This window comes from Meleagris gallopavo, chromosome 5, assembly GCF_905368555.1.
Source record: "Meleagris gallopavo chromosome 5, MGAL_WU_HG_1.1, whole genome shotgun sequence".
In the NCBI taxonomy this organism is placed as follows: Eukaryota; Metazoa; Chordata; class Aves; order Galliformes; family Phasianidae; genus Meleagris; species Meleagris gallopavo.
Genome location: NC_139408.1, coordinates 57,942,029 through 57,961,608, shown reverse-complemented (window position 1 = coordinate 57,961,608; position 19,580 = coordinate 57,942,029). Strand labels below are relative to the sequence as shown.

At 52.2% G+C, this 19,580-nt stretch overlaps 2 protein-coding genes across 13 annotated transcripts in view; one reads left to right on the top strand and one right to left on the bottom strand.

The window, feature by feature from the left end:
* Window positions 1-213: 213 nt before the first annotated feature.
* On the bottom strand, window positions 214-15,675 carry GPR137C (G protein-coupled receptor 137C). Its single transcript, XM_085225961.1, has 7 exons — window positions 15,126-15,675; window positions 8,253-8,296; window positions 7,294-7,522; window positions 4,617-4,766; window positions 3,941-4,063; window positions 3,694-3,809; window positions 214-2,987 (listed from the first exon to the last, which is right to left on the bottom strand). Exons 1-7 carry the CDS (start codon window positions 15,477-15,479, stop codon window positions 2,816-2,818), a joined length of 1,188 nt encoding a protein of 395 aa, XP_085082087.1. The 5' UTR covers window positions 15,480-15,675; the 3' UTR covers window positions 214-2,815.
* Window positions 15,676-15,852: 177 nt separating this feature from the next.
* The window catches only part of TXNDC16 (thioredoxin domain containing 16), a 50,878-nt gene continuing 47,150 nt past the window's right edge, over window positions 15,853-19,580 (top strand). For 10 of the 12 annotated variants that reach the window (XR_014883830.1, XR_014883829.1, XR_014883822.1 and 7 more), the window contains exon 1: window positions 15,853-16,681. The gene's annotated coding sequence lies outside the window, so the exon portion shown is untranslated. The remainder of the gene's footprint in view (window positions 16,682-19,580) is intronic. The other 2 variants (XR_014883827.1, XR_014883828.1) reach the window with 2 other exon arrangements.

The following is a 19,580-nucleotide window of genomic DNA, read 5'->3' as shown; positions in this document are numbered from 1 at the left end:
GGGAAGGGCAGAGGATGCAGCTCGAGCCCCTTGTGCCGAGGCCTGGAGAAACAGCAGTGGATAAATCCTCCCAAGCTGTAAGGTGGGGGGGCTGCAGGCCCCTCTTCCACCCCACCTCCAGGCGCTCCCAGCACAGCCATGCAGGCGCAGACCAAGAATGGAGGCTGCAGGACAACAGCTGGAGCTGCCAGGAGCAGAACTCAGCAGGACCTGTGGCAATGGAGCACAGAAACTTGTTTTTATTTCAACATAGTAGTGCTTGGTTACAGTTTAGTGAAGAAGAAATAGGTACATTCATTGGCCACAGCTTCCTGTCGCAGCCAGCAGCTGCCAGACTGCAAAGCCAAAACACTGTTAAAGAACACAAAAAAAAAAATTCAATGAAGGCAACTATGCATTAAAAAAGTCATTGTACTTCTCAGCTATAAATTACTTCAGTAAAACACGGGACAACCCCAGCAGGAGCAGTCAGAGTTCTGAAATTAACGGCCATCCGTACAGGTGAATAAAACCAAAACGCTTTGCCAGTCACTCACGAGTACATCAGCAACGAGACTCACTGCCAGCCCAGTGCCAGGAAGATCGTATGGTTGTGTGCTTCAGTGCAATATGAACAATGAGCCTGTAGCCCTTTCGTTTTTTATTTTTATTATTATTATTTTTTTTTTTTTGCACTACACTCCCTTCCCTCCAAAGAAAAACTTAAAGTGCTCCGAGTGCTTTGGAATTTAAGCAAGACCAGGGGCCGCTAGTGTCACTTCTTGTCTTTGGTGACTTGTGGCAGAAGAAAGAAGGACAGGACGGGCTGGGTCCTTCGTTAGCTTTGCTGTAAGCCAAGCAGTGATTGAGATGGAGCAACCTCTTTGTGCAGCCCGGAGGGAGGAGGCAGGTCTCTTACACCAGGGGACAGCAGCCAGGGGAGCTGTGGCAGTCAAGGTGAAGATCTCTGGTTCAAGTACTAAAGGAGAGGGATGTGCCAGAAGCTGTGGTCTCAAAAGCCTCTCGGAACAGCAGCAGAGGTTGCTCTTTGCTCTTTTTCTGGGCCAGTAAGAGTGAAGCAGGTTAGCACAGAGGCCCACACGCCAGCACAGGGAGCACGCCGAGGGGAAAGGTGTTCTCAGTGCAACAGGTGACTTTAGCTCAACGCAAGCAAGGCGGCTGACAGGGCGCCTGCCCTCCGAGTGGGCAAGGCTGCAGGAGAGGCCAGGGCTGCCCCAGGGCTCCTCACGCACCGCCACGTGGACACGAGCTGCCCAGGGCCTTCAGCATCCAGTGCCACCCCACGTCCCTCAGGCAGACCCAAGCTGCACTGTGCTGCTCCGCACAGCTGCACAGCCTCCACCCAGGCAGCTCTCCCAGTGTCAGGTGGGTGTTTGAGCAGCTTCAAGTAGGTTAAAAGCAGTTCCAGTTCAAGTTTTCACTAGAGGTCGAGCAGCTGCTTGCCTAAGACCAGCACCTCCACCCAAGCACGTGTCCAAAGCTGCTTTGCTCATCCCACAGAAGGCTCAGAGACACGCTGGGAGTAACATCCAGTCTTAAATAGTCTCATCTCCAAGAGCCCAGAGCTGCAAACCAAGTCAAACCTGGCCGTTCCAGTTCAAGAGAGGGAGAGACATCTGGAAAGCGATCTCACCTGACCCAGCACTCTCAAACCCTGTGAGCACTGCTAAGCCCCCAACACAGCTGCTGCAGGACTCCGGGTCCCCAGCCTGCACCAGGGCTCAGGAGAGAGGCAGGAGAGGAAGGAAAAGAGCCCAGGACCCAGATTTCTGTAGCTTTACCACTGCACGCGCTGCCACCTCAACGAGGCATCCTGCACCTCCACGGTGACTCCACTGGTTCACATTTGGTCAGCTTAAAGTTTTGTCCTCTACTAAATGCAACTCAGTACTGAGGGGCAACAGGAGAGGCCCCACACTGGGAAAAGCAGCTCTAGTTTTACACGCCCTTGGGCCACGCACGTTCCTGTGCACACTTTTGCAGAGCCTACTCCAGCCCTAAGCTTTCCCAAAAGAAAGCAGCCTGCAGAGCCTCACCCCCTCCCTTCACTCCAGCCCAAGGCAGCCCTCCGCCCTGCCATAAGATCACTGCACGTAACCAACCCTCGAGCTTAGCACCAGCAGGAGCACTCGATCTCACCATTACAGGTCTTTGCTACGGATATGCTTTGAGCTCAGCTCCAAGCCCACGGCCCTAGGCAGGATGGTTCGGCATCCAGGTGGAAGGACCAGCAGTCAGGGAAGGCCCGCTCTCAGCCCAGAGGCAGCAGCCCCCCAGGGTGCGAATATGGCACGTTAACACACTGCAGGAGGCCCTGCCCATAACACTGTTAGCCCAGCTTCACACTCCCACGTGAGTCAGGATGCAGAGTACTTCACGGAATACATCTTTGCAGGAAGACGGTGCCTCTCCCAGCTATGGATGTGCAATTAAAAGAGTAACTAGAACAGTCTCAGACCAGACACAGTCTGAGCAAGATTCATTCCTTCCAAGTGTGCAGATAAAAGTGCAAATATGCATTTGATGTTTCTTTTCTAGTGAGGAAGCTCTGGTGCATTTAGCTGCCAACATCTTGAAGACCAGACCAAGAAAAAGCTTCCAGAGAGTTCAGCTTCACTTTGCTACATGGTACCTTAAAGTCACAGTTCTCTCGCTTACCGCCTGCAGCCACGGGCTCCGTCCTGCTCACGGCTGCAGCAGGTAGTGGAATGTTTGTGTCGATGAGTTAGATGCTTCAGGGAAGAGGGAAAGAAAACCAGGTTACAATCCTATACATGAATGCCACTTCTGGGAGAAAAGGGACCTCGCAGCCTCTTCAGTTCTGTGCTGCAGGGTATGAGCTGTGGTGGTTACTCAGCTCCGAGCTGCCTGCAGCAGAGAGCAGCGGGGCACTGTCGGCAGCAGCTCCACTGGGAGGGGGACCCGCTGTGTAGCTGTCGTTCCCAGCCAGAGACCCGTAGCAGCCAGAGCACTGAGGGGTGGCCAAGCTGGGAGGAGAGAGGGAGAAACCAAACAGGGACTCAGACAAGTAATTGATTGCTTATCCTCTAAGCAGCTCAGAGAAGACTTCTGCCCCAGCACTGCCCACGGTGCAAGTCTGCGTATCCCAACCTGCTTCTGAGGGGTGGTGTCTCCAAGGAACTCGGCCCTGAGGTGTGAGGAGAGGAGCAGCAGGCCCTCCAAAACCGGTTGAGCAGAGATGCAGTCTCTCCATTCCTCGCTAGAACCCCTGGACCTCAGAGCCCTGAGCAGCAAGACCAGGGTTGCCAGATTTCCCTTTGTGGTCTTGCTGCAGACACCAGACTGTTCTCCCCCAGCCCAGGCTTTCCTACAGATCTGTCCCAGCTGCTCCCAGACTGCAGCACCTCACTTTCTAGACGAGCTCCTCTGAAGTAATTTAGGGGCCCCCTCTCCTCAGCTGAAGCAAGATCTTAAAGTTCAGCCTGCCTGGATGAGGTCTCCTGTCCACAACCACTGCACATTCCTACAAGCACCCATTGTTGATATCCACCTCTCAGAGGAGATCACTCCTAGGAGAAACAGCTCTGAGTTACAGAAGGGGTAAAACTAAGGCCAGTCACAAGCCTCCTTGTGACCATCCACCTTGCCCAAGCTGCCTCCTGTGTCAGAAGAAGCTCTGTTGCTTCCACGCAGGACAGTACCCAAGTTCTCACTTTCTAATACAACACTTACCCTCCTTCTCTGGCCCCAAGCCGTGACAAGTCATCATCGCTGTCATAGCGCCTTGGATTGTCAAAGAAGTAGGCTCTGGAGCTGTAGCTGTGACTATTGACCATTCCTGCTGGAGTCTGTTGAAGAGAAGAGAGTAAGGCCAAACGTGAGATTTCTGACAGCCTTTAAGTCTGATCCAGTGCACCAGGCACCTCGGGCTCCTCCCTGCACAGGGCTATTTCAGCTGCAGCTGCTTGCTCAGACCTACCAAGTTTTGACTCAGCCTCTGAGCTCGGAAGAACAGCACTACAAAAGTCGTTGGCACCAGCTCCCAGAGGAAGAGGACCACTCCAAACACCACGTATTCTTCACTGCTCTCTTCCACGTGCACCTGCATAGAGATGTTTACAGTAAGTCATCAGCAGGACTATGCAGCTCCCAGTGCTGGGCACAGTGCACAGCTTAGGAGAACTACAAGTGCAGCAAAATCCTTACAAAGGCAGGAGTCCTCTAAACCAACAGTTGTTATCCTTAACTCAATTCATTACCATTTCAAATGAGAGCTAGCAGCTCTCTTCAGTGTGCCACCAGGGTACTGCTAAGCTCCCTCCCTACTCCAATGATTCTCCCTTGCACACAGCCATGCCTTATTAAGCACTGCTTTTCTGCTCTACTTGACTTGTTCCTCCTCTTCCCCAAAAGAAGAGTTAGCAGACTGAAACTGATGCACCCAACAGGGAATCCCTCCTGAAGAAGCAGACAGACTGGGGAAGACTGGGGCCTGTTCTACTAGTGAGAAGAAGCAGGGCTTCTGAAGGCAGAAATCCAGCTTGTCTGGAGACTGAAACAAGCACCCCATGCAGCACCCTCTTGCTCTACCCTCCTGTGAGGATGCAACCCCCTGCCACAAGCTGTGGACTCGGTGGAATAATGGACAAACTCACCTTGTCTGAAAGGTTGTCCCAGCCATAGTTAAATGGACCAGGAACACTGTCTGGAGATATGGCCACAGCTACCAGGTTATAGCAAGCCCTTGAGGAATACAGAAGAGCAACTACAGATCCCACAAGAATAGCTTGACAGACAGATGTTCCCTGGAACAGAAAGAACAAAGTTTTTAATACAGACCTTCCTATAGAGCTGGGACTTTACCTCTCCTCCTCAAGTGCATGAGAGGCTGCACAGACACGAATGACCCAGAACATTTGTGCGTTGTTGCTAAAATACTCAGAACTGGTTAAGAGCTTTCCCCCGTGATGAGTTCACTGGAGTAGCAGAGTGAGGCAACCAGCACTGCCTGGGAGCAGGGAAGGCTCAAGGCACAGGAGTGTTGTTCTCAGGATTTTATTGATAGGTAGAGATCAAAGATGTTTGAAGCTGATTGCTGAAACAAGTGACCCAGAGGTGCCCTCCCACCCGCTGCCTTTCTGTGGCAGCTTCTAGAAGGCCGGCTCACAGCCATTAAGAAAATATGGCTGTTTTTTTTCTTTACACCCTGATCAGGCACAAACTACAGAGATGTCAATCTGGTTATTTACTCTGTAGCAGTTCAGCACCCCCCACAAACTGAACTTTGGCTGGAAAAGAAGTCAGATATCTGGGGAACGCCTCTGAGAGAAGGTAGGAGAGCCAGCATCCGAGCCTCAGTCCCACAGTGGGAGAAGCCAAGCCCACCATGCACAAAGCAGCACACCAGAGAGTGGCTGGATGTTGAGCCACAGCCTTCTGCCAGCTGTCCTATGCTGCTGAAGGAGAAGAGCAGTCTCCGTAACCTTCCAGCGTGTCAGAAAGAGAGAAGCACCCTGAGGTCGTGGTACCTTTCCAATAGGACTAGCTTTAGGAAAGGAAGCTACTTGATCTGTAGAGAAAGAGACACATCCAAGCAAAATGCAGCTGGTCCACCTTTGCCTGCAGGGAGACAATCCACTCAGGCAGCTCATCTCTTCAACCTTCTCCACATCCAAACCAGCTACGCCAGCTGTTTTCCCAGTTTTAAAGCTTTGCAAGACACTGTCTTAAAAAGTTAGCATGAATGTGCTTTTAACAAACTAATTCCTGTTACGCCAAAGCACAAGAACACAGCCTGCTCTAGCACCATTAGCAAAGCCCTCAGTGTTCAGGAGAGAAGAAGGGGGCAGAAAAGCTACTGAAGCAAGGCTCCAGCAGGCAAGGAGCATGGTATACAGCACAGGATCTGGCAGCAGCCTCCTCCTCACATGTCAGAAGGCTCAAACCTTCCCACGTTGTGGCAAAGACAGCAGTCTTACCAGGCCTCTCCAGACTTGTTATACTGCTTTGGGAGTCAGCAGGTTTACAGCCAGAGTTCAGGAGGCAGGGCAACTTTTTCAGGCACTCAGGTAATGCTTCTGCACATCCCTATCCTATTTTTGCAGCACCTCCACAACCCTGAAAGTCAAGATATGTCTCCAAGGTAGGAAATGGAGACAGCATTTGAATGTAAAAGACCTCCGTGAGTCAGGTTGAGTTCTCAGAGATAAAGCAGGCTTCTCCAGAGTACACTGTATAAGAGCAAGGCCCCACAGCCAGCCTCGGGCATGGAACTAGAGGAAGTTGCCACGTTCATAAATCACTGCTCAGAGAGACTGATACATTAACTAGTGTCCAGAGCTGGCTGGAGCTGGATACCTGACCCACAAAGGCAGGGATGCGAGCAGGTTGTCAGCTCAGTTATGGCTCCTTCAGATCCACCGGGCTACAGCCTGCAGCCCTTGGGGACACTTGTTACCAGAGCCTAGCAGGCAGCCAGTCCCAGGCACCTCCAGCCCACACGTCCTGCATTCAGGGCATTGAACTGAAGCCCCTTGAGTGGTCCTGCAGATGACCTGCTAAGGAGCAAGATGCCTCCAGCCAACACAAGGCAGTTGTCTTGACCAAGATGTCTTTGTAGCAAAGCCTGCAGCAAGAAGGCTCATCACCCTCTTTATCTTATCCCCAAAGGGACGGAAGCATTCAAAATCCTTCACAAGCTCCATGCTCTGGCTGGCCTCTTGCCTGAGCCAGGCACAGCAGCACATAAAGCCCACAGATACACTTGTTTGAAGGAGTCCTGGAGTCTTCTATCATGTGGAAATACAGAATTCAGAAGATGTGAGGAGAAGAGCTGTACTGCGAGAAGACAGTAGCTCAAGAGTATCAGAGCCAGGCAGCTGGCTTCCCTGCACCCAACTCTTCTCAGATCCTCGAGTTGCTTAAGCCAGGCAGCCAACTCTGGGCTAACAGGAAATCCCCTTTGCAGAGAATTGTGTTACACATCTGTCAGAGTTACCAGTACTATGCAGACTTTTCTGTACTCAGTGGCTAATACACTGCAAGAACCACATCTCTTACTTCTTAGAGAACCCTCTCTTCCAGTCAAATCCTAAATTAAACCTCTAAACCTGATAAGGAAAAGCAGCACTTCCATCTCCTGTAGTGCCAGCAAAGCTGCAGACACGTTTCCCTGAAGCACCGAGGGTAGAGCTTTCCTACAGCAGGAACATGCACCTTCTGGAGGGAAGAGCCCAAGAGCTGCCATCAGGCCAGCTTGAAGCACGCAGATCCTGTTGGGAATCCAGCTCGTGGTTACACAGTCCCACTGCAGTTGACAAAGCTTTCACCTACCTTAGACTCGAGGTAGACATTCGCTGAAGACATCTTTCCCAGTTTGCACATGCAGCAAGCCAGCGAGATGGCACAGAGGATGAAGAGGCTGTCATTGACTAGAGCACGGGCAAGGACTGTCCGCCTCAGCTGGTTCTCTGGGACTTCACTGTGGATTAGCATTGCACACGTCAAGTTCACAACTAGGAAGAGGAGGCTGGTAAGTATGGAGCCCAGATACAATAGAACCCTGCGGAGAAGAAGGGGGAAAGAAATGGAGTTCAAGTCGGTTCTGGGGTCATTCCTCACCACCCTGCTGCCTCACCGGGCAAAGGGCCCCACTGCTCCACTCGGAAGACAGGCAGTCAGCACAACTGCTGAAGCTTCTTGAATATCTCAAGTGAGCAGAGTCTTTCTGCTTGAGCTGCTTTCATACAGCAGGAACTGCATAAGCAGCCTGAGTTACAAGACTCATCTTCTGACAGTCAGGTTCTTATCTCACAGATTTTAAGTGTTGCTGTAGCTCTGCATTAACTCCAGTCAATACTCTGAGTCATCACAATCACTGCTACTCCTTTATTGAAAGCCACTGGAGCTTTCATGTTCTACAGATGGTTTCCCTGGAAATGGTCAGGAAGCACCTGGGCTGCACAAACACATCCCACTTTTTGCTCAATGTTTATCCCACAGGTCTTTGTTGTGGATGGGCCCGCTCAGAAGAACCTTGAGAATTCATCTAGCCTGCTGCTTGCACCACCAGTACTGAGCTGCTGCTGATGTGTACAGAGGCAAGCAGCATCTCTCAACTTCCTCTGTACCCTCAGAGCTCCCAGTGCTGCTCCAAGGCACATCTGTCAGAGTGCAGCACGGTGCATTAGCTCTGTTGTTCAGCCTCTGGGGTCCAAAGCTCCCATTCCTAACGCTGCAGCATTCATTCATCTTAAGCTGTTTGAAGGCAACATTAGAGAAGTGCCACTTACTTGTACTTGTTGAAATCAGCTGCACATTTCACTTTGAATATAACCTAGGGGAAAGATTTGCAGAGCGTTACTTGACATGACCTACAGTTCACCTCTAAACTTAATAAAGATATATATAACAGGAGAGCCAGCATCCAGTAGGCATCTTAAAGGATTGCATCACTTACAGGACTCATTTGTACCCACTTGCAAAAGACAATAGTGCTCCTTTTCCTGCAGGAGCCAAACCTGAATGTAGGTGCCCAACTGGCAAGAACATTTATTGCCCTGTAAGGGACTTTAACATCTCACCTAAGGACTTCAAGGGGAAGAAGTTGCACCCAGCAGTCACCAAGAACATCCAAAAACACATTTAGTTCACCAGTGTTGTGCTGTATATTTCAGGGGTTCAGTCAAACTCATCTCCCTGTTAGAAAGGGCTGCTTCAGCAAGACAAACAGCTGACCAAAAATAGACCTGTGGTATTGGATTGTGGACCTGCAGGCTCTAACAAACACGTGGCTTTCCTCCATCCTGAAGATGTTTGTGTGCTGAATACACCTGAGAAGCACCTCAAATGGAAGGCAGTCCTGCAGAGGTGGAAGGCCCAGCTTGCCAAGTTGTGTGGCACACCTGACAGATGAGCAGATTAGCCGACAGTCATTTGCAGACTATTTCACTCTTCAAAGCAGCACACACTCTGTCCAGAAGAGAATCTGGGTTGTGAGCTTTCTCAACACCAGGGATTAGCAGACTCAAGCTGCACATTGCACAAGGACTGGTGCTTCAAAACAAGAACTCCACAGACTGCAGGATACTGAACCCATGCCTGCAACCCCAGCTGTTGGGGCTGAAGGAGAACTGCAAGCTCACCCTCAGACACCCTACAGCACTCCCATCATTCAGCAGAAGTTTCCACGTCCCTTCAGGCAGCAGGGTGGCCCCTGGTGATGCATACAGGAGCAGGACTCCGAGTACAAGGAAGAACAGACTGGTAAAGGCTGCAAACCCTCTCAAAGTCACACATCAGACACGAGCATCAGAGTACAGCTGCAGGGGGACAGGAGGTCACACGTGGTCAGGATAAGCAGCATGTGGGCAGTGCTACTCAGAGCTCACTTGGCACACACCAGTTCAGCACAGCCATGGCAGGAGCTGTGAGAAGCACAGACCCCACCAGGAAGGATGCCAGAGCTGAGGGTCACATTCAGCCTGTGTCTTGACCACACAGATTGTGAAAGAACTTAAGAAGTAGAGAGTCCTCCAGCAGACAGAACACTTGTGCTGACCCCACCAGACTGACTGCTATACAAGCACAGGTTTGGTTACAGCACTTCTGCAGAGCCCTCCCTGTCAGCTTCCAACCCATAACCACAGTGAAGGATCAGCATCTCTCACAAGGCACCCTTACTCAGCTTCTCTGTGATGGGATTCCTCAGCTCTCGCCTTCCACTGAGGTAATGATGGCACTACGAAGCCCCAGAAATCAGGCTCCTGCCAATAGGATTCCCAACAGTTTTTGGAATTTAAGGGTTGTCTGTTCTATTACAGTACTTTTACGCATTTGAAAGCCTCCCCCCCACCCACAAGCTATTGGACAGCTTCAACAACCCTTGTTCCTAGAACCAGTTCTTATGTTTGACTCTTCTCCCTGTCTGAGGGTAGACAAACTGCAGTAGCCCTTGAAAGCAGGGAAGACACACATTAGTTGAGCAGAGGGAAGCATCCAGCCTCCACAGCAAGGAAGCACAGTGCTACAGGCAATCCAAAGCCCTCTACTCTGCTCCTGGCCTATACCAGTCCGCAGTACAGGAGACGTGGCATAATCCATGCTAAGCCCAGAGCTAGAGGAAACCTGGGCATGGCCATCTCAATTCTGAGAAATCTGAATCATGCCTTATCCTCAGTTTGTCTATAGGCTACATTCAGGTGCTTTGGGACTGTGAGAACAGGCATGAAGGACAGCCAGCTGGGAAGCAACTTTGGCTCAGCCCTGATTTGTGCAGCATGGAAATCCATTTAAGATATTTGTACTGCTGCTCTGACTCCCAGAAGAGCAGCCCATAACCACAGTCTCTGAGCAGCAGTGCAACTAGTAAGCCTTCACTATTGTACTCCAGCTGATAACCCTGGGTAGAACAACTCATCAGCTGTGCAGGGAGAAGCCACTGGTTAACAGAAAGGAGATTCTGGCTCTGGCAGCCCCACTCAAGACAGGCTCCGTGGACTGCCCTACACCCTGGGGAATGAAACACACCAAGCTGTCTTGGGGTTAAGAGTGCAACAGGAACCTGAGACTCATACTCGGACTGCTGCCACAGAAAGCAGAAGGACAGCATGGTACCAGCCTCAGGCTTTTCTTAGCCCCTACCATGCCATCTATAACTTTAGGAAGAGAGCAGACACCACTCAGTTTACAGTGTTTGCATAGTTATAAAGACATAACTCAGCTGATGACATAACTCACTGTTTCTTCACAGGGATGGACGGGGTCAGTAGGTGATACCAGTCCAGTTCACAGTGCACCTCTGGGATTTATCCTTGAACCAGTGCTGCGAGGCTTTCAGCGCTGGACTATCTGCTGCTCTCAAAGCCCAAGGACAGCTGATGTGGAGGGCTCTGCTGTAAAGAAGCCAGCACAGAGTGCTCAGGAGTAGTTCTGCTTCTTGTAAGAGCAGGAAATCCAGGCCCCTGTCCTCAGGCAGGCACATCATACCAACTTGCCAGTAACAGTCCCCACAAACAGAGCTTTTTTTTTTTCCCCTCCTGTTCAGCTGGGTAGCCAGCCCAGGAGCCATGCAGTTGCCTGCTGAAAATGGAGAACAGATGTCTCTGCTGGCCCAGAGCAGCAGGACTAGGCAGTTTGCTGCTAAGCAAGCCTTTTGTAACAGTTAAGCAAATCTCAGTTGTTTTTCTGGAAGCAAGTCCTTTCTGCACTTCCCATCAGCTACAGATTTGGGGAAAAAAAAGTAAAGCTAAAAAAAAACCCACAGACCCAGAGGGCCCCTATAAAGCTAGAGGTATTTCTGTGACAAGAGCAGGTATTTCACAAAGGTGATCTCCCTGCTCACATCACTGACCCAGAAGGTGAACTTGCTATGGGCATGCTCTCAGAGCATCAGAAACGCTCATCCTCAAAGGTGTGCTGGAGATGTCAGTTGCTAAGAGATGACAGGTAAAAGACCACATCCCTGGTGGCTCTGGACCAGTTTCAGCCCTAATGCTCACCCAACTGCAGCTTCACTTCAGTACAACCACTCACAACAGGTCTGAAATATCCAGAAGACTTTCAATTCTGTCCCTTTTCTGACAGAATCAAAGTCTTTTTTGCTTCATAAAGTTAATGAGTTTAGGCTCTCCAGATGACCTCCACGAGGACAGACCTTACTGCAAGTGCATCCATATTCTCTCACCACAGTCATTCAGCACCAAGCTTAGACTACTTTGGGACTGTATTCCACAAACCCTGCTCAAGATCTCTCCCATCCACCCCTCTGAGGAAGAGCTGGAAGCCACCTATAAGGAGGATCTCTCATCAGCCCCACTAATACCGAGATCACCCTACACCATCACGAACACAGAACGCACTGTGATGTTCTAGAAGAGCTGGTCGCTGGCAGCCACCTGTTCAGCCAGGAACTGTGGGGCCCCAGGGAATCATCAGCCCTTAGATGGAGCGGTTCTGAGTTTAAGTGACCCTGTACCAGCTATCCCTCCGAGGAGAAGATCACACACCAGGTGTGCTAGATAAGGAACGTGGAAGACTGTAGAAGAATGTAGTAATGGATGCAGGCTTTTCCAAATCTCCATCTGAAAAGGCAGGAGGCCATTACCCTTAGAAAAGGACAAAGAGCTCCCAGGCTGGATGCTCTCTCTCCATGCATGTCTGCTCAGCACAATTAGAACAACAAGGGATGAAAGACGCTGATGTCATCTAATCAGATGGACCACTTAGAGCAACCCAGACAGGTTAAGGGTTACGGCCACACCAGTCTGGCAGAGCAGCCCGTCAGAGCTCCACCACAAGCAGAAGGCCTTACTCATTGTTGCACTCAGCTGCTGACTCTCAGGGGAGCTGGAGATGCCAAGTGTTCAAGGTCTTTGAAAGGGTCAGGGTGGAGGTTGTGGCTACATTTACATGTATTGTGCTCCTGACAATGACCTGGGGGAAGCAGTAATTGGCAGGCTCTTGGGAAAGGTAGTATTACTCAAGCAGATGCCTAACTGGCAGAGGAGCTATTCCACACAAGGCAGACAAACATCCTGGGCTGAATATCTGAGCCAGCATTCTAATGGTTTGAAGCAAGGCTGAGGAATTCTGATGCGATGCACTATAATCTTCCAATTTCCCAGAGAGAAACTCGTTGGGACAAGCTGAAGCAGAGGGAAGAGATGCTCCCAAGTAGAAGGCATGACATCTCCCGATGTTCCAGGTGAAATGAAAGACACTTATTGCCAAATAAGCAGCCCGCACACATTTTGTCAAACCTCCTCCTCAGGGATCCCAGGGACCAAGACAGGATGGGGACTGGACAAACCCCCACAGACAGGATGAACATGAGGCAGCTCCCTTAATTTGGATTTCAGCTCTAGTGTTAGCTTGTGCTCTAAGCTGTTCTAACTCTTCATGTATATTTGTTGCTTCCTGAGGCTCTTCCCCCACTCAGCATCATCTCACCCTCACCCTGAAGAGCTCTGCAAATCAAACAAGATCAGTGCAAAACAGCACAGGCCACATTTCCCTCCACTGCTTAGACAGATGCCACTTCTCCAGCATCTCCACAAAGAATGCACTGTGTACAAAGGTTAGCTATGCCCGCAGCACAGAAGCAGCCTATGCTTTTATCCAAGGACATCTCAGACAAGGATGGCAGCCCCAGAGCACCAAAAGCCCTGCGCTCTACAGGTTGCTGTCAACTGGCCTGTGAGAATCGAGAACTGACAGGTCCTCCACAGCATCTCCTGTTTGAGTCACACTAGTAGACATCTCTAGATCTTGAGCCTCTTCAGCTAAACCACAGTTCTTCCACAATAGCTTCACTTTCTTCCAGTGAGAGCATAATGAGCATTGTTGTTAACATCCCTTAATGCAGCTCCCCCTGTGCTTTAAGGAAAGCACTGAGCACATCCTAGCCAAGCATGCAGTTGGCAGAAGGGCACCATGTATTGGTAGCTAAGAAAAGACAGGCTAGCCTTACTAGCCTGTTATCCAAGCAGAAGAGACCAAGTATCCCTATATGTAGTTAATACTGTTGGTTTGTTTTTTTTTCCCATTAAAATGGAAGCCAGAAGAGCACCGAGGGCTTTCAGTCCATCTAGCTGCATTTTCTCCAAACCCCAGCAGCTATAGCTTTCACCACTTACCACCACTGTGAGATCACTCAGACCACAGCGTGCTGGACATCCGTGCTGCTCAGGATGGCCAAGTGTCAGGCCCTTCTCTGTAACTAAGCACGCACACCCATCTTAATAAGCCATCTTATCCTTTCCCACTCTAGATCCTGAGCTCTTATTTCCTCAGACAGGATTTCCCTTGGCTCTAGGTCTTCAAGGAGAAAGAAGCAGAGCATACCCAGCCCAAGTCTGCTGCAAAACAGATATCATGGGAGGAAGGGCAGCCTGGGAGCCTGTCTGAATTTACTTTATTTAAAGCCTTTTAAAAAGCCTGCTATCAAGTCCAGTGACTTGGAGGAAAACCAAAATCACGCCAGTCTGCAGCAACAGAACCTGGGATCCTGGGTCAGCTTGCCTGCTGGGTGACATAAACACCTACTGGTTGGAGCAGTTGGTAAGTCAGGCTCCCTTTAACAGCCAAGATGGATCATGCACACTATGCAGCATTTGTTACTTCGCTGCCACTCGACAGGCAGCATACCCAGCACTAATAGCTTTCACGAGGGGCAGTTTACCCCCACTTCCTCCAGGTGTTTGTGTCAGGAGGGGAAGAACCCAAAGGCAGAAGCACCCCACATCTCCCAGCCTCACATTATCACGTGCACGTTGATCTCCTAGGGAAAATGAAATCATAATTCCTACTGGTGACACATCGGAGCGACGGAGCGATTCCGCTGTGTGTTAGCGATTCCTTTGTGAGGCTGGCAAACAGCTGAGAGCTGCAGAGCAAAGAATCCGAACAACAAAGCTGGAAGGAAAGTACTGTCTATTTATGAAACGAGTCACCAAACGGGAAGGCAGGCAGGCAGAGGGCCGCTCACGAGAAACTGGAGCAGAAGCAAAATATCAGAGGGGGAAGGGGAGGGGAAAGCTAAGGCTAAATAAAAGCAAGTGAAAGGAGGGTACAAAAACCACATAACGAATGATGGGGAAAGGCAGGAAAGGAGGAATGCAGCTCGGTAACAACAGCCAGCACCCTGCACCGTCCTGAGCGGCGCGTGGGGAGGGGGCTCAGCAAGAACCCCTGCCTGGGGAGCGGGGCAGGGAGATTTGGGGAGGGGGCTGGGGGGGTTCTGCCTGACAACAAGGAGCACAAAAACAAACCCGAGAGGAGGGATGGAGAGAAGGAGGGAGCGCAGCAACAATAGCAGAAGAGGCTCTGGCTGGTGACGTAATGCTTGGCAGCACTCCAGGCCCGAGCAGCCCCTGCTGCTCGCTGCCACTTTCTGGTCCTTTTTAGAGGAGGGGAAGGTATAAAAGGAGACAAAACCTCCCCCCCACACCCCCACCTCCCCACACAGCCCCTACCGCGGGGCCGTGAGCAGGAAAGCCCGGCGCGGCCGCACGGGGCAGGCTCCCACCTCACCCTACGCGGGGTCACCGCCCCCAAAAGCGCCCTGAAGCGCTCGGCAGCCCCGACCTCCCCCCCCACCCCACAGCCCCCTCAGGGCGCAGCCCGGCCCGGCCCAGCCCCGCAACGCCCCGCCCGCGGGAATTCACCTCGGCGAAGTAGAGGTTGAGGAGGCAGAGGCCGGCGAAGAGCAGGCAGCCGGGCAGGCAGTAGAGCAGCCAGTGGGCGAAGGGCTGCTGGAGGCGGAGGGCCTGCAGCGAGTTCTGCAGGTAGAAGGAGAACAGCGTGGTCCTGAGGGCGGCCCAGAGCAGGCAGAGGAAGAGGCAGAGCGTGTGGTAACTCAGCCGCCGCTCGCGGTAATAGAGCAGCAGCCAGAGCTGCAGGTAGGCGAAGAGGAAGAGCGCGGCGTACAGCGCCGTGTGGAGCACCGTCAGCCCCAGCTCCACCGCGTAGGGCACGGCGGGGCCCTCGGCCGGGGCCGCCCCCGCGGCGAGGGAGCTCATGGGGCGGCGGGAGGCAGCAACGATCGCCGCGCGCCCGGCCGGCCGCCCTGCCCTCAGCCGGACAGCGCCATGCAACAAAGGGGCGCCCGCGCCGCCGGCCGCGCTGCCGCCGAGCAACTCGGTGCCGGGGACAATCAGCTGAGCCCGATGATTTGAGGCGCTCGCTCCTGACAGCGCGCGCTCCCCATTGGCTCCCCGCCGCACCGCCCCCTCCGCGCCCATCCGCCGCGCCGATTGGCCGGCGCCGCCCGTCGCTCACGCATCCCCGCCCCCCCCCCCACTCTGTGAGCGGAGCGCCTCTCTCGCCGCTCGGGTCACCGCCTCCCGCCTCCTCGCATGAGGAGGGCGGCGGGGGCGGGGCGAGGCGCGGGATCTCGCCATTGATTGGCTGGCGGCGCGGGCGCGGGTGGCGGCGCTGACGGGGGCGGGACGAAGCTCCCCTCAGCGCCACGGCTCGGCGGTTCTGAGGGTCCCCGCAGGGCAGGGCGGGGGGTCTAGTGTCGTTCGGGGCCCAGTGGGTTTTGCGGTTCCCGTAGCGGCAGGGCCGTTGCCCCGGCAGCTCTCGGGTCCCCACAGCCGCAGCCACAGCTCTGACGTCTAGTTAGGGGCAGAAGGCCTGGCAGCTCAGGAGCCGATCCTCCCCCTGCGTGGGGCTGGGGGCAGCGCTGCTGTAGGCCTCTGTTAGAAATCCCTGCTGTTGTAAGGGAGGACTGGAGGCCTTGACCTTTATTTTGCCACAGCAGGGCCAGCAGAGAGATCCCTGTAGGTATTGCGGTGGGTCTGAGCCTCTGCAGCAGATGTGCGTGGGGAAGGGCTGCTGCTGTAGGCACAGGTTGGGTCTCCTGTGCTGTGGGAGTGTTTGGATGTAGGTCAGGGATCCTCTATTCTTTTTCTATGCAGACATCCCTATGCTATAGACACGGCCAGCAGGTGGGTAGCTTAGAGATTCCCCTCAGGACCAGAAGATCTCAATTCAGGGCTCTGAGATCACTGGAAGGTTCAGACCGGCACAACTTTATTTCAAATATCCCATAGGCAAAGTGTAGGACGGGGCTGCCTGCAGGTTCTTGTGGCACACAGCCAGGCCACAAACCGTGCGGGACTGCGGGAGCCTCCAGGAGTCCTTCACACGTGGTGCTCTGCTAGCAGCTGAGGACGAGGGACGAGCACTTCAGCCTGCTGCTGGAAGCAGTGCCCGCCAGGTATGTGACATCCCTAAGCCATCTTACAGGCAGCTCAGCAGTAACATCTACCTGCACAGTGCCAGCCGTGGGAGGAAGGTCCTCGGGGACAAGCTGGGCAGAGACACCTGGTGCAGGCGTGGACTGTCAGTTGTGCACCAGCAGTGCAGACTTTCTCTCCTTTTGTGGGCAGAGGGGTGAGGCTGCTTTGGCTGCTGGATCAGCAAATAAGGAGTTCCAGGGTGCTGGGAAGTGGGATCTGAAAGTGAAAATGAAAGTGAAACTCAGGGAAGTGGCTGAATGCCCCTTTCCAGGGTGCTCTGCAGGAAAGGAGGCTAAGCCCCAGCAGGGAGGCAGCATGAGTGCATCACAGAGAGAAATCCAGTAAGGCAAAGCACACTGTGCAACAGGCAAGGATTATTTTGCTGTAAATGTGTTTTCCATCCCTATTGAAGACCCTTGAGAAATCAGAAGATTCCTTGTGCCAAAAGATGCAGCTCCTGTAGCTCACAATAGGCTGCCCTATGGGCCCCCTTTATTCAAGCCCCGTATCTTAAATGCCTGCACCAGGGCCTCTGTCCTGCCCAGATCTTGTGCCTGCCTGATGTGAGGTCCAAGAGCTCAGCATGTCTGGTTTGTGCATCACAGAGTAGGGGAAAGGCAGCGGCACAAAGAGATACTGGGGGAAGTGTTACTGTGGGAGAGGAGCTGTTATCACATGACTTAATGTGCCAGATGTGCCTCCAGTCACATGAGCTGTCCTGGCGCTGCTTTGTGCAGCAGATTGATTACATAGCAGTCTGCAAGGTCCTTAAAATGCTGTTTGTAAAAAGTGTAACTGTCTGTGCACAAAAAGCCTGTCAGCCCTGAGGCTTGAAAGTGTTTGTGGATAAATACTGGAGGAATACTGTTGCAATTAGGCTCTTGCTTCTCTCTGGATGCAGCACATGGGTCTGCTTTCAACTCCTAGCATTAGTTACACAGGTTGGGATGCTTTTTGATATGCTCATTGTAAAAATAAACATCTTTCTGGGGTTGAAGGGGCAAACCCCTGACAGCATGTGATGAGAGAATGCTGCAGTGATCAGAATTAGCCAGGATGGGAACATCACCTGCCTTCTCCTGGTCACAGGCCCCAACACGGGGCCTCCTTCACAGACTGATGTGCAGAAGGGGCAGGTGGAATTGGCCAGCAGTTCATTTCCATGGCACGGGTGAGCACGGCCCCACTCACAGAATCACAGACGTCAGGGATTGGAAGGGACCTCAGAAGATCATCTAGTCCAATCTCCTGCCCGTGCAGGAACACCTGGATTAGGTCCCACAGGAAGGCATCCAGGCAGGTCAAAGAGCTTGTCCTCAGAAATGTTGAGGGAGGCTGACTGATAAGCAATTTATTCCAGCAAAACTATGTACTGATAATTAACTTTAGGGTTGTCATCAGAGGTAAGGGGATCCCAGCCCATGGTTACCACTGCAGGAATCCCGAGCAAAATCAATGTGGCACAAGCAGTTTATTCCAGTGTGGCTCTGGTGTATTTACTCTTATTTTAGGTCATCTGCAGTGGCCCTAACCATTTCACCTGGCTTTGTCTAGAAGGCATGACAGTGAAAACACAAAGCAGGCCTTGCACATTGGCTGCGATGTGCTAGCCTGCCCCAAGGCCTGTGGGTTTGAGGGCTTCCCACAAGTGACACAGATCCCTTCCTTGAATGATAGCAGCCAGAGCAAGGCTGCAACTTGTCCCAGCTGCCTGTGGTTGTCAAGAGGTTTTCCACTGTTAGGATTTTTAGCTGTAGCCTGTTCCCTAGATCCTTCTGGGTTCTTGGTGAGATCCTTTCCCTTGGAGTCACTCCGGTAACGAGGGCCAGTTAACACATCCCTGGTATTTTCACACATCCCTGGTAATCCTGCAGGTGTCTGCTGGAGGGAGTTTGGACTGTTTCCAAGCTTATGGTGTTAATCTTCCCTCATTGGAAAAGAAGTGGCACTCCTGTACCCAGTCAGCACATGGCTCACTGCATAGCAGTCTTTCCAATGGCATTGCACATTGCCTCTCTGAGCCTGTGTGAAGTTCAGTGCAGGAAGAATGCAACTGGGGAAGCTCTCAGAGACCTCTGCCCTGAGGCTGCACTAGATCTATCTAAATTGTTCTTTGGCCAAGCTGTTCTTGATATCCTCCTCACAGGTGGTTCTCTCTTTCCTTTATGAGCAATTCCAGCACTCTACCACGAAGCTTTGGGTGTTTTGTAGACAGCTTTTCATCCCCTGGTGCTGTTGGTCCTGAATTGAGTCTGCTTTATGGTTGGGCATATTTGGGCTTTATTTTGACTCCAGAGAAGTATTTGAGTCTTCAGACTTGCCAGGAAACCCTTAAGGCAGGTTTTACCAAATGTTGGTGGGAAGGCCGAGCTGGCCAGGGACTGCACCTCTAGGGCAGGGACAGGCCTGGCTTTAGAGTAAGCAAGGCAAGAGGGGCCTTACGTGTGATTTTGGGACAAAATGGGAAATGGCAAGAGGAGGAGGACAGGATGTGAGGATATGAGGGATATAATCACTGCCAGATTTCTAGCTGGGCGGGTAGAGGCTGTTGTCATACTGAGGCTGAAGGAACAGTCAGTAGACTGACAACAAATTCTTCTCCTGTGAGGAGATGTGTTTTCAGTGGTTACCAGCTTGGACACATTTATGGGGCATGATTTACACAGGGAGGAGAAAATCCCAAATCCAGGTGCATCCAGTCTCTCCCAAACATGGGTGATAAATCTTGACTTTTGCTCCCTCCACTGAGTGCTTTTGAAGTTCCTGTTTACATCTGGGAGAGTTGCACACTGTGGAACCAGAGGCTGGGCTGGGAGAGCCTGAGGGCTAGGGCCTGCAGAACTCAGCAAGAGCTCAGAAAAGAGGATGAGGAGATCA

Bases quoted from the DNA above. Each gene is read 5' to 3' on its own strand.
- GPR137C (XM_085225961.1), bottom strand. From the start codon at position 15,479: ATGAGCTCCCTCGCCGCGGGGGCGGCCCCGGCCGAGGGCCCCGCCGTG. The intron at 8,297-15,125 runs GTGAATTCCCGC...TCTTTCCCCTAG, and splicing joins TCAACCTCTACTTCGCCGAG to GTTATATTCAAAGTGAAATG. The intron at 4,064-4,616 runs GTGAGTTTGTCC...ATCTCTATGCAG, and splicing joins GGGACAACCTTTCAGACAAG to GTGCACGTGGAAGAGAGCAG.